Raw genomic sequence first — 15,648 nt, 5'->3', positions numbered from 1 at the left:
GTTTTTTTGCCTTCCTCTGGATTAACTATGGGTATAGGATTATAACTTTTTTTTTTTTCTTCCTTTTCTTTTCTTTATGGTTGAACTGGATGGACTTTTGTCTTTTTTCAGCCAGACTAACTATGTAACTATAATTGCAATAGAAAATGAGCCGCTATGAACAACAAACATTACACTGATTGCAAAATATTAGTAATAACAAAAAAAAATCTCTACACCATATACATAGTTACATAGCTAGTCTGGCTGAAAAAAGGCAAAAGCCCATCTAGTTCAACTATAACAAAAAAAAAGTTATAATCCTGTACCTGCAGTTGATCCAGAGAAAGGCAAAAAAAACCCCAGCACAGCATGTTCCAATTCGCTCCTGCAAGGGAAAAAATTCCTTCCTGATCTCCCGAGAGGCAATTGGATATTCCCTGGATCAACTTTACCTATAAATGTTAGTATCCAGTTATATTCTGTGTATCCAAGACAGAATCTAGGCCTTTTTTAACCTCCTTGGCGGTATTCCCGAGTGTAGCTCGGGGTAACATTTCAGTACCAAAAGCGGTAACCCCGAGCTACACTCGGGAATACCATGCGGCACTGCTCCGGCATGTGTTCTTCACTTACCTTACCCTGCGCTCCCACGATGTGTCCCCTGCAGCGTCCCCGGCCATCTCCTCCGGCCGATGCCGGCATCCGGCTTCTGTGTCCTGTCCCTGTGACGTCGGGACGTACGGGCGCCGCCGCCGGCGGCGGGAAATTTAAAAATTTTAAAAAATGTAATTTTTTTTTTTTTTCATTTTACACAGTAAAACATTGCTGTTTCAACCTATTTCACATACATATTGTCCCTAGTGCTTTGTCCGGCGCCCTGCCTGCATTTTGTCTGTTCTTTCTGCCTGGAAACTGAGAAATGTCCATGGCGTCCAAAAAGTGTCCCTTTAGGTCAAAAGCGGTTTAGATCAGCTAGAGAACAGCGATAGTAAATCAGAACCACTTACAGAATTGAGTGATAATGATTCGTGGGGGAAATTCGTCATCAGAAACTGAAAACGATTTTGCGACTGAGCTCAGCAATGTGCGAACTTGGCACTCTATTTCACATTTCAGTGTTTTTGGTTTGATTATATTATTGAATTAAATTTTTTATTATTTTTATATTATTTTTATGATTATTTATTAAATTATAATTTATGATTTTGTGTTTCAAATTTTATTATACCCGGGATGTTTACTAGACTCTTGTTCGGGCAGATTTCAGTGAGTTTTTCCTAAAAATTACAGCCTACAATAAAAAAAATACATATTTCCATGCAAAAAAATGGTACCGCTTTCAGCACCAAAAATCTGAAATAATCATACCGCCAGGGAGGTTAAAGCAATCTACTCAGCTGGCCAAAAACTTGAGGGAGTCTATTCCACATTTTCACAGTTCTTACTGTAAAGAAACCTTTCTGTATTTGGAGATTAAATCTCTTTTCCTCCAGATGTAAAGAGTGCCCCATTGTCCTCTGTGATGAATATATATACATAATTGAGCTCATCAGCATAGAAAACCTTTGAGAACTCTAAGGCTTCCCAGGGCACTGTTGGTCACTGTCATATTACAGTCGAGCCTTGCTTTGTGTTTAAGCAGTAGCTGCAGCTGTCCCTATGTAAATTATGCTTGAAAACCTTGTCTGCAGGCATCATAGATAAATACATGGCAATGTAAAATTAAAAAAAAAAAAATATTTCACTCATAAATAATTTTGCCAGGTGTTTTACCTGAAATGTAAGTTATGGGTTATTACAAAAAAAGAAAATCTTAATTAAAGGTACATTTTTTTATGTACAGTAACACTATTTTTATGACATCTTTACCTCTGGGTTGCATAGAAAATAAAATAATTTTGCAAGACAATATTTCAATAATAAAGCATTCACTGACCTAAATGTACAAATTATTAATGAAAACAATCTCTTAACAACATTAATTTGCTTTGATGCAATTGTTGACATCAAGCTGATCTTTTTCACATTTTTATATTTAAAAAAAAAAAAGAGAAATCTGTAAAGTAAAATACTGGATTGCCTGCAACAGCTTGTATGTGTATATATGCATTTCATGCTTTTACGTCACTACAATGCTTTGAAGCTGACCAAAAAGGCACATACTTGCTTCTATGTATGTTGCAGACGCAAAAGGAGGGAGAGCAAGAGATACAAATTAAAGGTATGAAGACATAACCCTAAAATCCACTGAATACATAGAATGAAAGTGACATTTTTATTAAAAGCATACAATGAAAACATTTTTGGTAACAGTATTCTCTGTGTAAAAGTGTATAAAAGACATATCTATTGAGTTTCCTTTCATCCTAATAAAATGTATTTTCCAAATTTAATTTTTTTCAGAGAAAATCTCATCTGGACTTTCTGAAAAAACAAGAGAATCTGCAGAGCAACATGAGGTGAGTAATTAAACAGCAAAGTACTCAGCTTAGAGGTGTGTGAAAATATTATTTTTAAACTGTCTATATTATGACACTTTTTGCTTTTAATCTGAAACACCTGTTTATGAATAGATTGAGCAAGATATAATTTTTCTTTTTATTGTTGTTATTGTTGGTTCCACTAGATTTTAGTTAGGGGTATCAGAGTAAGGGGCTGAATATAAATGCACACCACACTTTTCAGATATTTACAGTATTTGTAAAAAAAATTGAAAATAATTTATCTTTTTCCTTCCCTTCACAATTATGTGCCACTTTGTGTTGATCTATCACATAAAATCCCAATAAAATACATTTACTTTTTTAGTTGTAAAATGCCAAAATTTGGAAAATTTAAAGGGGTAAGAATACTTTTTCAAGGTACACAGTACCTGATAACAAACACTTTGTAGTAGAAGCAACGCACATGATACTATACTTTGGTTGAATACAATTTATTCTTCCCTTGAAGTTCATAGAAACGGTCCAGTAATATGAATGATGCACAGCATACAGACTCTTTTCTTGAATGATTCTTGCTCCAACAAAGGAGGTCTAATTTTCAAGAAATCCTCAGAATTACATATCAGCACTAAAACACCATAAACCAGGATGAATCATGTTCATTGGGTACTGTCCCACTACACCGAGTCAAATTCAGCTATTAGCAATGGCAGGCAGATGGGGAATCTATGGTAAAATGTGAGAAAGCAGGCAGTTTCTTAAACACTGTTGTATTGTGCTTCATTCAATATTTTTCTGCCAGTTGTAGAATATTTTTCCATTTTTTATACATGGAAATGCCTTGGAAAGTGAATAAAGAGAAGCAAACTTTATACTTTGCCCAAGGAACAATAAACTGAGTACACAGCAAAACTCTTCTGGGAGAGCTCTCCAGCCTCTCCTGATGTACTACCCCAGACCCCAGATAAATCCTCTTCTTTATTCAGCTGTATGGAGGAATCCCTAGCAAGGGGATCCAGTGCCTGCCACTTTAAGATGATCAGCACTGGGAACTAATCAGGTTTCCCAACAGAGTGCTCTTTTCCCCTTAGTTGGTGCAGGGGGTGTAGGATTACTCACTCAGTCTTTGCCTGTACGCTGGTTTAGGTAGGTGGCTGCCTTCAGGCCTTCTGTTGGGCTGGCTCCTTTCCTGGCTTCACAGGTAGACCTCCCTCCGGGGACTGGTGAGGCTGAGTGATCCTCCTTTCCAAGTCCTAGCCTGCAGGTAGGCCCCTTCCTACTGGGCCCCATCCCAGGCTCCTGCATCTCAGCCTTCCTCACATCTTCCACCCAAACTCTCCTGCTGCTAAGCAGGCTCAGTCATACTTAAGGGCTGTCCTGATCCATGCCAAGCCTCCTGCCTGGGGATTGGTTAGGATCACCTAAGTATGCAGATAAGTCCCTCCTCACCCCCACTGCTTCTAGAATCTTCTCCAAGATTCTAGAGCAGGGGAAGTTATTAAGGAACTGATCTGCAGAGCCCCTCAGCCCTGACCCAAGTTTGACCCTGCTAACTTTTCCCAGGCTGCTGCTTAGCCTTCTATCTAAAAATTAATTAACTAGCTCCCCCTAGCTAACTAGGTGGATGCTACACTTTGATATATTTCCTGTTGTATAATGTCATGAAATTTATAATTAAAAAGAGCCTCTCTTTTTGCCTTTCTTACCTATAATTTTAATTTATTAATATTACATTTAATTATTATTATTCTTATGTAATGACTGTGCTGCTATGCAAAATGATGGTTAAACTCATATAATTTAAAGTTTGCCAGGATTGAGTAGAAATGACAAAAAACATCCTGTTCAAGGAGTAATAATGGAAGAATACTGAACTAATATATTGAACAGCAAATGTTCTGAATAATTATCTCTACAGTTTTTTGAAGAGTGAACATTTTATTTTTAATAAAAATTCATTATCTTCTTTAAACAGGGCAAACACTTGAAGTATGTATCTCCCAAGGAAGATCATGCAAATATAATTCAGCAGCTTGAGCAAACTATTGAAGATTTAAAGGCTAAACTTGCTGAACATGAAAAGCAATATAAACAATCAAACATTTCCACAAATAATGCACAAGATGAAAATACTGAATTATGTGTACAACTAAATGATGGCAACGCAAACATAACATCAAAGAATGTTGAAGGAAAATCTGTGCAGACTTCACCCACAGAGGAGTTTACCTCAAATGGAGAAGCTACAATAACTGATAATAAAGTTGTGCGACAAGTCTTTTCACCAGTTTTGGATGGCAACTCGCAGTTTACACATTATTCTGTAGATGTAACTTCAAAGTCACAACAGTCTGTGTCCACTAATACCTCCACAGAATACAAAGAATCTCAACCAGACAGTAATATTGTCTCATCTGGAGTCTTAACACTCTTTCCACAGTTGTACCCACCATTAACCTGTGGAAATGCTGTTATCAATGGTTTTTTTGAAGGTTCGACTACAACAACACAAATTCATTCTTCTTACACTAATGCACATCATACTTGCTTGGACACTACCACTTCTTCCCCGCTCATATTGGACTCACAATTTAGCATACAAGATCCTTTACCAGGTCTCCCATCTCATTCATTATCCAGTTCATATTCATCTATTCATTCCCACACTATGCTTGCTTCAGGTCTAGCACTGCATCCTTCTGCCTTCTCATCTGAAATGTCACGTTTGGTTCCATTTTCTACTACAATTCCTCCTCCTCCACCAATATCTGGATTAAATGCAGTCAGTAGTCTTCAAGCTACTCTACCTCACCAACCATGTAACAACTCAATTCCTCCTCCGCCACCACTACCTCAGCAATCATTTCTATCAGGAGTACCATGTCCTACTACAGTTCTTGTTTCTTCACCACCACTACCTTTTTGTACAAGTACAGAGGTTTCAACCTCCCATCCTCCCCATCCACCTCCACCACCTCCTTTATCCTTACTTACAGGTACCAATGCAGTGCCTCCACCATCACAGCAATTTCTGTTACCAGGCCCTGCTGTAATTCCTGCTCCTCCCTCTCCACCTCCTCTTCCAGGTAGCAATGCAGCTTATCATTTTCAGTCATCTATGACTGATATAGGAGTAGTCTGCCCTCCTCCACCTCCCCCACCACCATTACCTCCACAATTAGATATGGCTGTAATTCCTCCTGCACCACCTCTCTTCCCACATGGTGCTGCAATACCTCCTCCCCCTCCTCCTCCACCACTGCCAGTACCAGGTTTTAACTCAGTTTACCATCTTCAACAAACCCCACAATTGAATTCAGTTACTCTTCCTCCCCCTCCTGCACCACCACTACCAGGTTCTATCGGCATTCAATCTATTCCCCCTCCCCCACCACTACCAGGCACTACTGCCATTCAGTATATTCCCCCTCCTCCTCCACCACCACCACTACCAGGCACTACTGCCATTCAATATATTCCCCCACCACCACCACTACCAGGCACTACTATCATTCAATCTATTCCTCCCCCTCCACCACCACCACCACCACTACCAGGCACTACTGCCATTCAATCTATTCCCCCTCCTCCCCCGCCACCACCACTACCAGGCACTGTTGCAATTCAGTCTATACCTCCTCCTCCACCACCACCACTACCACCATCAGCCAATATAGCAGCTCCTCCTCCACCACCGCCCCCTCCATTAATTCCTCCTCCATTTGGCGTCTCACAAAATTCCTCACCATTTTCATGTTTTGTTCAGACTCACCCACCCACGTCATTAGCAGGTTTTCTACAACCTCCTCTGCCAGGTGCTTTATTAGCAATGGGATTGAGTCATGAGAAAGGAACCAGAAAAGCTGCTATTGAGCCGACAAAGCCCATGAAGCCCCTTTACTGGACAAGAATTGAAATACATGGAAAGAGGTACTTCAATAAAATCCCTGAAAAGTATATGTGTTTGAACATGTTCAACAGAACTGCAGATAGGCAAAATAAAATTGTTTTGCAATGCAGTGCTGACTATGGCATACAGTCAAGTTGCCTGATGTTAATGTGTTATGGCTATGCATGTATCAATACAATTGTTCATCAAAAATAATCTTTTATTATTACCATCCTAATGAATGGGTACATGATCATTCAATTAAACTTTAGACATTGAACTCAAAGGGCACTAGTAGATATTGGTAGTTATTAGGACTGAATGGACTGATTGAATTATTTGCGTTTGCATGAATGAGCTCATATTCAGTATGCTGACTGATACATATGATGATATCTGTAAACCTTAAAGACTGTTTCGTGTATGGTCATCCCTTGTGGTTTTTATTTATTTAGTTCCTAATTCAGTCTGTGAGTACCTACTATGTGGCATACAGAAATATGTTTGCTATTTTTCTGTATGTAGTCTTTCAAAACAGATTTGCCATTGCCAAGGATTCTCCACCAAGCTAACAAAAATAAAATTGAATGTTAGCAGTTTTGGAAAATGATGGGCAGATTATTGAATTTTGGAAAAAGGAAAGAAAAAGAAAATGTATGAAAAGGATATAAATAGGAACCTGTGAACAATAATAAATTACCAATTATAATTACAAATTATTCAAAAATAAAAAAATCAATAAAAAATGAAAAGCCGCCCACATCTACACATACTTTTACAAATGTGCTAAATAACAAAAATTATATAATAACCGTGCTGCCCTTCTCTCAAATACAAATAGTGACATGAAAAATAGTGGCATTAAAATAATCCCAATGTGAACTAGGTAATGAAAAAATGTAATAAACAATATGCACAATAACTATGAACTAATACAGTCCATGACCACAACTTGTCCCTTTCATCTCCAAAGACTTATGCTATCAAAAATCTTCCTTTTTTCATATGTAGTGCACCTCCACCAACAATGACAACAGTTGTGCTCTCACCTGAAATTTTTGACCTCACAACTAAGTTTGGTAAAAAATGGCTTGCATCCTTTAGGTGGACATATATTGATGGTGTAACTTCTACCAAGATTCTTTTCCACCGTTGATTCTAACTCCTTCTCCTCCGCTCAGCACACATATAGAAAATGCACAGGCAAATCAATAGTGCTTTTTCATTTAAAAACTTTCATTTTATTAAAATATACAAGAGCCACTCACTTTGTTAGCTTGGTGGAGAATGCTTGGTAATGGTAAATCTGTTTTGAAAGACTGCATACAGAAAGATAGCAAACGTATCAAGATTTTTGAAGGCATAAGTCTTTCGATATGAAAGGACCACACTGTGGAGATGGACTGTGTTAGCTCATATTTAGTGTGAATATTGTTTATAACATGTTTTCACTACCTAGTTCACATGGGGATTATTTTAATGCCACTATTGTTCATATCACTATTTGTATTGGAGAGAAGCGTGGCACGGTTATTGTAGAATTTTTTAAATTTATGAAAGTAATGGATGAAAAAGTGTTCAACTGCAAGTAATCTGACTTTGAAATGGATGTAGTTGGCAAAATACACACCTCAAAGAGTGGCAAACTATATTCAGAATAAGGTCATTTTGTACATGCTAAACAGACATTTCAGGATTGATTTACTAAAACTGGAGAGTGCAAAATTTGATGCAACTTTGCAAAGAAGCCAATCAGCTTCCAGATTTTTTTTTTAAAGCTTTACAAGCAGAAGATGGATAATTGGCTACCATGCACAGCTTCACCAAAATTTTCACTCTCAACATAAGTAAGTCAACCACATAGAAGAAATATACAAATGAATTAGCTACAAAAATGGGACTTCCAGTATGCCATTGCCACTAAAGCAGTACTTTACATTCCTACAGAGATATATGCCTTTCATTTTATGAATATCATTGATAAAGCAGTCAAATGATTAATTACACTCTTTGTTTGCTCATAGAGATTTGAACAGCCCTTTAGTTTGGGAATCTGTCAGTGAGCCTAAGATGGATGTTCATGAGTTGGAAAGTTTGTTTTCAAAAACTGCAATCAAAGAAAAAAAGAAACCCATTTCTGATACAATAACAAAGACGAAGTCAAAGCAAGTAAGTTTCGATATTTATTACTGTATTGCAAATATGCTTATATTATTTACTTGTACAGGCTGAAAAGTACATAACAGTTCACTTTTGACTAGCACATTAAATGTACGTTTGCCTTTATTACTTTTTTTATGTAAAAGCAGAGAGACTTTTATTGAATATAAAGGCTAAAACATAGCAAATTAAATCTTTCATGGGTAAGACTGCAAATTGAAATTTTTTAAGACACAATATTTAGAATATATATATCACACTATATTGCCAAATGTATTGGGACACCTGTTTTTACATGCACATGAACTTTAATGGCATAAATGGTCGGTTCACACTATAGAGATGCAGTCCAGATGCGTTCCAGGTGCGTTTCTTCATGCACGCTTTTGACACGTTCATGCGCGTTTTTGGCATGTTCCGGTGCATTTTCTATGCGTTCCAGTTCATTTTTTCCCTCTCTTTTTCTTCAATTTAAATAGAGACATGTGCATTACAGCTCATTTTGGGTGCATTTTGGTGCATTCCAGTGTGTTCCGGTGCAATTTTGATGGGTTTTACCACGTTCCAGTACAGTTCTGTGCAGGAAAAATGCAACCTGTTTTACTTTTTTTCTGCATCTGACATTAACAACCATAGAACCTACTTTCTGTGCATTTTGGATGCAGAAAAAAAGCACACTGAAACATATGTAGTGTGAACTGGCCCATAGTCCGTAGGGTTCAGTATTGAGTTGGCCCACCCTTTGCAGCTATAACAGCTTCAACTCTTCTGGGAAGGCTGTCCACAAGGTTTAGGAGTGTGTCTATGGGAATGTTTGACCATTCTTCCAGAAGCGCATTTGTGAGATCAGGCACTGATGTTGGATGAGAAGGCCTGGCTTGCAGTCTCTGTGTTCTATCAGGTTGAGGTCAGGACAAGTCAAGTTCCTCAACCCCAAACTCGCTCATCCATGTCTTTATGGACCTTGCTTTCTGTACTGATGCACAGTTGCGTTGAAACAGGAAGGGGCCATCCCCAATCTGTTCCTACAAAGTTGGGAGAATGAAAATGTCCAAAATGTCTTGGTATGCTGATACCTTAAGAGTTCCCTTCACTGGAACTAAGGGGCCAAGCTCAACCCCTGAAAAACAACCCCACACCATAATCCCTCCTCCACCAAACTTTACACTTAGCAAAATGCAGTCAGGCAAGTACCGTTCTCCTGGCAACTGCCAAACCCAGACACATCCATCGGATTGCCAGATAGAGAAGCGTGATACGTCACTTCAGAGAACACGTTGCCACTACTTTAGAGTCTAGTGGTGGCGTGCTTTACACCACTGTATCTGACACTTTGCATTGCACTTGGTGATGTAAGGCTTGGCTGCAGCTGCTTGGCCATGGAAACCCATTCTATGAAGTTCTCTTCGCACTGTCTTTCACAACTGTTTGTAGAAGCAGTCTGCATGCCTAGGAGCTTGATTTTATACACCTGTGGCCATGGAGGTGATTGGAACACCTGAATCCAATGATTTGGATGGGTGTCCGAATACTTTTGGCAATATAGTGTATATATATATATATATATATATATATATATATACACTAAAGTAGGGGTTATTAATATTAAGAAAGATCCAGCTAGGCATAATTCAGTATATAATCCAGGGAATTGAGTAAAGCACCACCAATACTTTTCTGGTGCTATGGCCTGCACCATATTCAAAAATCTCTACAGCCTGTCTTGGTAACTTTACTGACAGGATTCACATAGTTCTTAATAGCACCACTTTTACAAAGTGGAGCTATTAAAGCACCAAATTAAAAAAAATAATTATGTCCAGTTTGTATATAATGAAACTGAAGGTAATTAAGACCTACTCTATGTTGGCATACAGAAACAGGCAGAGTGCCGGCCCTTCCACCCTGTGTAGCATAGCGGCATTTTTGCTGTCGCTACCCTCTTCCTGTCACTGGTTGTTAAGGATGCTGTCACAGCTGACAGCCTCCTAGCAAACAGTGACATTGCAGTGGGTGAAGCCTGATGGGGAATATGAGATACTAGTTCCCCATGAGGTCCACTCTCTTCTTGTAACTGACAGCTGGCAGTGAGCGGATTCTGTTGTCAATAGCAAGCTGTGTATTAGTTAAGGATGTGTGTCTGTATGACAGCTGCAATGGTGGGAAGAAAGCTCAGATGCACTGAGGCTGGAGTGTTTGTATTCAGAGGAATTCATAAAGATTGTCTAAGGAACTTTTTAGAATGCTGACATGCCTCCACACATTGTGCGTGCCCCAGATGCATTTACCTGTTTACAACAGATGCATTGTTCTGTTGCCCGCACCAACATTGGTAGAGGCATGCCAGCATTCAAAAAGTGTCTTAGACAATCTTTATGAATTTCTCTGAATGAGTGTAGGTGGGTAGGTCTATAGTGTAACATTCAAATTCAGTTCAAAACAAAAATAAGGTGCTACAACCTGATCAGATGATTCTCAGGCTAGAGCTTGAATATCACTGTGCCAGACTAGCATTCTGCATCTGCTTGTGTATAGACATTCAAATCACGAAATATCGGCAACAAGGTGAAAATAAAAAATGTCTTTATTATTTCCAAGGAGTAAATTATTCCATAAAGCAAACACTATGTCAGTCAAAAAAAGACCTTACTCATAGCTGGTTATAGTGTAACATTGGTTTGGAGTAAAAATCTCTAATTTGCACTTTATACTCATGTATAGAATTTTACAAAAGAAAACTATATAAGTCAATAGTTTTTTTGGGACATTTAAGGTACCAATATTACTAAAAAAGACATGATCGGTGGAATTCAATAAAATTGGCACAGACAGATTTTGTGAAAGTGGCTCACATATTCTAAAACTGGTGCAACATGCAACAAATTCATGTACCTGTCTAGAAATTGTACTTGAATTTTTCGCATGATTCAAAACTTTTAGAATGCTTTTAAGACACTTGCAAAATCTTCCAGCTACTCTCTCTGTGTACCAAAAGCTCCACTTCTGTAAGTCACGAACTATCAGTATTTTATTACAAATTTGGCTCATTCATTCATTGGCACATTTTATAACTATTTGAATTTGGAGCACAAGTTGCTGTCAGAACCAAAAGTTCCACAAATGTTCATGAATTTGGCACAATACATTAACGAAAGGGAAGAAAACTGGGGCAGAAGTTTTATTGAATTTCCCCTAATATGTTTCAGAAACAATTGAGTACTGTCCGTGATACTTTTTTTATTTGCACTAACATACAATTTTGAGGACAAGCTTTCGGGGAATGTCCCCTTCTTCAAGGTCTAAGCAGTACTACTCACAAAGTTAGCAGAATGTTAGAAGAGATGAAAGAAAAAAAAAAGGAGGCTAGAGATAAGATGCAGTCAAAGCGAGGGGGGAGGGGGGGGGGTACTACACTCACACAGAGGGAGTCAAGCTACAGCTAATAGTCATAAAAATGTCGGATAATGATTGAGGAATCCCATGTCCAAATTAAGGCCCTTATCTCTTGTGTCAAATAGAATTATCATTCTTAGTTCAAAAGTTTTTCTTTCCTGAATGGATTTGAAATTTCCTTTAAGTGCTAAAACATTGAGGTCTCCCATTGTGTGGCCTGGTTGTGCGAAATGGTGTCCTACAGGTGTGCAGAGGTCATCTTCTTTATGTTCCTTGATGGTATGTCTGTGCAAATTCATCCTTGTTCGCAACTTCTGTCCTGTTTTGCCAACATAAGATCCTTTGCTGCATTTTCTGCACTGGATAAGGTACACAACATTACTAGAGGTGCAGCTGTATGATCCGGAGATAGTGAAGATCCCTTTTGAGTGTCTGACACTTTTTGATGGATTGATTTGGTTGCACAGCTTGCAGCATTTCTTATTGCAGGGTTCGCTTCCATTATTTGTGACATCATTATCAGAAGGAAGTTTCCTACTGATTAGTTTATTTCTGAGGTTGGGGGGTTGTCTGAAGGCCAGTATTGGGGGTTGCTGGAATATTTCTTTCAGAGTTCCATCCTCTGTTATGATGGGTTGTAAATCTTTGATTATTTTTCTTATCCCTTCTAGTGCTGGGTTGTATGTGGTTACTAGAGGTACACGGTTGTTTGTTTTTTTCTCCTTGTACTGAAGCAGATTTTCTCTTCGGATTCTCAAGGCTGTGTTTATGCTGGTGTTGATAGTTTTGTCCTTGTAACCTTTCTTATGGAAGGCGTCTGCTAGTGTCCTGAGATGTGTATCTCTGTCTCTTGGGTCAGAACATATTCGGTGGTATCTGATGGCCTGACTGTGTATGATGGCACGTTTCGTGTGTTGGGGGTGGAAGCTGGAACTGTGGAGGTAGTTGCATCTGTCAGTGGGTTTCCTGTATATTGAGGTGTGAAGCGTATCATCCCTGATGTATACTGTGGTGTCTAGGAAGTTGAAGTGTGTGTGAGAGTATTCCATTTTTAGTTTGATTGATGGATGAAAAGTGTTGATCAGTGAGTAAGTGAGTAAAATTGTTTTAGGTTTTCTTCACCTTCTGTCCATATGATGAAAATATCATCATATACCTGATATGTTTCAAATATAAGTCAAGCTTTTTTACTGCAGACAAAAGTCAATAAATTCCCATCGATTTCTCATCCAATATTTTCATATTATCCTCCTAGATAACCCTGACAACCCACTGCTTAGCTTTAAGCATCTGTTCATTTATATACTGTATGTACTATAGCTGTCAATTCATGCAGTGAGACATACAGTAGATAATTCAATCTCAACACATTTCCTAGATATCAAATCTGTTTCCTCTGCATCTTTAAAGGAGATGGATCTATAATGTTACATCAAGATGTATAAGATTGGCAGAAATAATTAATAAATATTTTATTCTCAACAGGTTGTTAAGCTCTTAAGCAATAAAAGATCACAGGCTGTAGGAATATTAATGTCTAGTCTTCATTTAGACATGAAAGATATTCAGAATGGTAAGCATGATCATTTTTTAAAACTACAATATTTTAATAAATTAAACATTGTATTTACATGTGTATTTTAGGGTTTATGTAAAGTATGATCTATGATTGATGATAATTCTAGTCTATTCTTTTCTATTCTATTCATTTGTTTTCTATTGTTTTTAATCTATTATGTTATTTTCTATTCTATTATTTTCTATTTTATTCTATTATATTCCTTTTTTTTGCTATTCTATTTTATTCTATTCTTTTATTTTCTGTTCTATTCTGTTTTACTCTATTCTGTTTTATTCTATTGTTTTATTTTCTATTCTCTTCCTTTATTTTCTGTTCTATTTTTTTCTCTCTTTTCTTTTCTATTCTGGTCTGTTTTACTCTATTCTTTTCTTTACAAAATTCGAATTTCGGAAGACAGCTATATTCTTTCTATTCTCTTTTATTCTATTCTATTTTAATCCTTTCTATTCTATTCTTTTCAAAATTCAAATTTCAAAAGATGGCTATATTAGAACACTAATACAAATAGTCTTTGAAGGAAATTATGAATAGTCAGCAATATGTTTATATTTCAAATTTGATTTCCATATCGTTTTAAAATTTGATCGAATTTCGGTTGAATTTCTATTTTGTTAGTTCGGATTCGTTTAAATTCATTAGTATTGTAATTCATAAATTAAGAGCGAAACAAACCATACATGTCTAGCCGCATGTTCTGCCCTAGCTGGGTGATCACAGCCTCAACAGTTGCCAGTCCATTTTTACCTTTTTTCCTTTTATTGTGGAAGCACTGTATCCTTGTTTCTGAATGAATCTACTACATTATAAGGGCTGTCCCACCTCCATCTGTTTTTCTGTGGAAATTGTGAGCTTTACCAGAAACCCCTGGCCAGCTCCTTAGAATCCTTAGGTCCCCCATCTACTATTACACCCCAGACCTTATTCTGAAAGCTGATTGGTTTCTATGCAGAGCTGCACCCGATTTTGCACTCTCCAGTTTTAGCAGTTCAACCCCAGTGTCTTAGAAACATAGAAAAATGACGGCAGAAAAAGACCAAGTGGTCCATCAATCTTCCAGCAATGCCAAATAATGTTCCATGCTACAAATACCTCCAGGGGTATCAACACTATTACACACCTTTGTCTCATCAGCAACGTTACCCAAAAAAAGTTAGTTATATCACATACATATAGTTTAAATAGAACAGGACTTAGTACAGAGCCTTATGGTACACCACTAGTGACTGGTCTCTTTTCTGAGTGAACCCTATCCTTTAGCCAGCTGCACATCCACTGAACCAATCAAGGGCTAACTCCTAGCTTGTACAACTTTTGTATTAGATCATTATGTGGAAGTGTACCAAATGCCTTGCTGAAATCAAAATATGCTATGTCCAGAGCGCCACCCTGGTCCAAAACATTGGTAATATAGTAAAAAAAATCCAATCAAATTAGTCTGATATGATCTGCCCTCAGTAAAGCCATGCTGCTTTGGATTCAGCAAGTTGTGTGTTTTTAAGTGGTCAATGATCCTTATTTTCAGGAGTGATTCCATTAACTTGACTATAACCAATGTTAAAATCACTGGCCTGTAATTGCCAGCTTCTACCTTGCTGCCCTTCTTGTGGATAGTTACAATATTAGCTGTCCACCAGTCATGGGGAAAGTCTCCTGTTAGAAGAGATTGATTATAAAGGTCAGTTAATGATCCAACAACTATACTTCGAACTTCTCTTAGAACTCTGGGATGAATACCGTCAGGGCCCATTGCTTTATTAATCTTTAACCAAGCCAGTTCCTCTGCTACTTCTGTTTCCGGAAATCCAAAAAATGAACTATCATTACTAGAAGCAATATGATTTTCCAACTTATTATTATTAGTATAATTTATTTCTAAGAAGGCTGAACAAAAGTAATTGTTCAAGTGGTTTGCTACATCCAGGTCTCCCTTAACAAAAGTGTTGTGTCCAGTTCTCATTTTATTGACCCCCTAATTTTTTTTCTACCACTAATGTATCTAAAAAAGGTTTTATCTCCTTTCTTAATAGATTTAGCAATGTCCTCTTTTTTGTGCTTTGGCAGCACTGATAATGTGTTTGGCCTTCTTTTGTCTATTCCTATACCCTTTCTCTGTCAACTACACCTCCTGTTTCCTTGAATCTCCTATATGCTGATTTTTTTCCCTTTACTATCCTACTTGTCTCTTTAGTGAACCATAT

The 15,648-nt window shown here is 37.7% G+C and overlaps 1 protein-coding gene across 2 annotated transcripts in view; it reads left to right on the top strand.

Moving 5' to 3' along the window:
* FMN2 (formin 2) overlaps positions 1–15,648 on the top strand; it is a 123,757-nt gene that overhangs the window by 49,570 nt on the left and 58,539 nt on the right. For both annotated transcript variants that reach the window (XR_016311501.1, XM_089668581.1), the window contains exons 4-7: positions 2,386–2,441; positions 4,402–6,356; positions 8,340–8,484; positions 13,354–13,441. Coding sequence is in view for 1 of the 2 variants with exons in the window: in XM_089668581.1 (XP_089524707.1) it covers positions 2,386–2,441; positions 4,402–6,356; positions 8,340–8,484; positions 13,354–13,441 (2,244 nt within the window). In the remaining variant the exon portion in view is untranslated. The remainder of the gene's footprint in view (positions 1–2,385; positions 2,442–4,401; positions 6,357–8,339; positions 8,485–13,353; positions 13,442–15,648) is intronic.

This window comes from Staurois parvus, unplaced genomic scaffold (genome assembly GCF_062004578.1).
Source record: "Staurois parvus isolate SC_StPar_1 unplaced genomic scaffold, SC_StPar_1.0 ptg000059l, whole genome shotgun sequence".
Lineage (NCBI taxonomy): Eukaryota > Metazoa > Chordata > Amphibia > Anura > Ranidae > Staurois > Staurois parvus.
Note: the sequence above shows the minus strand (reverse complement) of the source record. Positions and strands in the feature narration are given on the sequence as shown.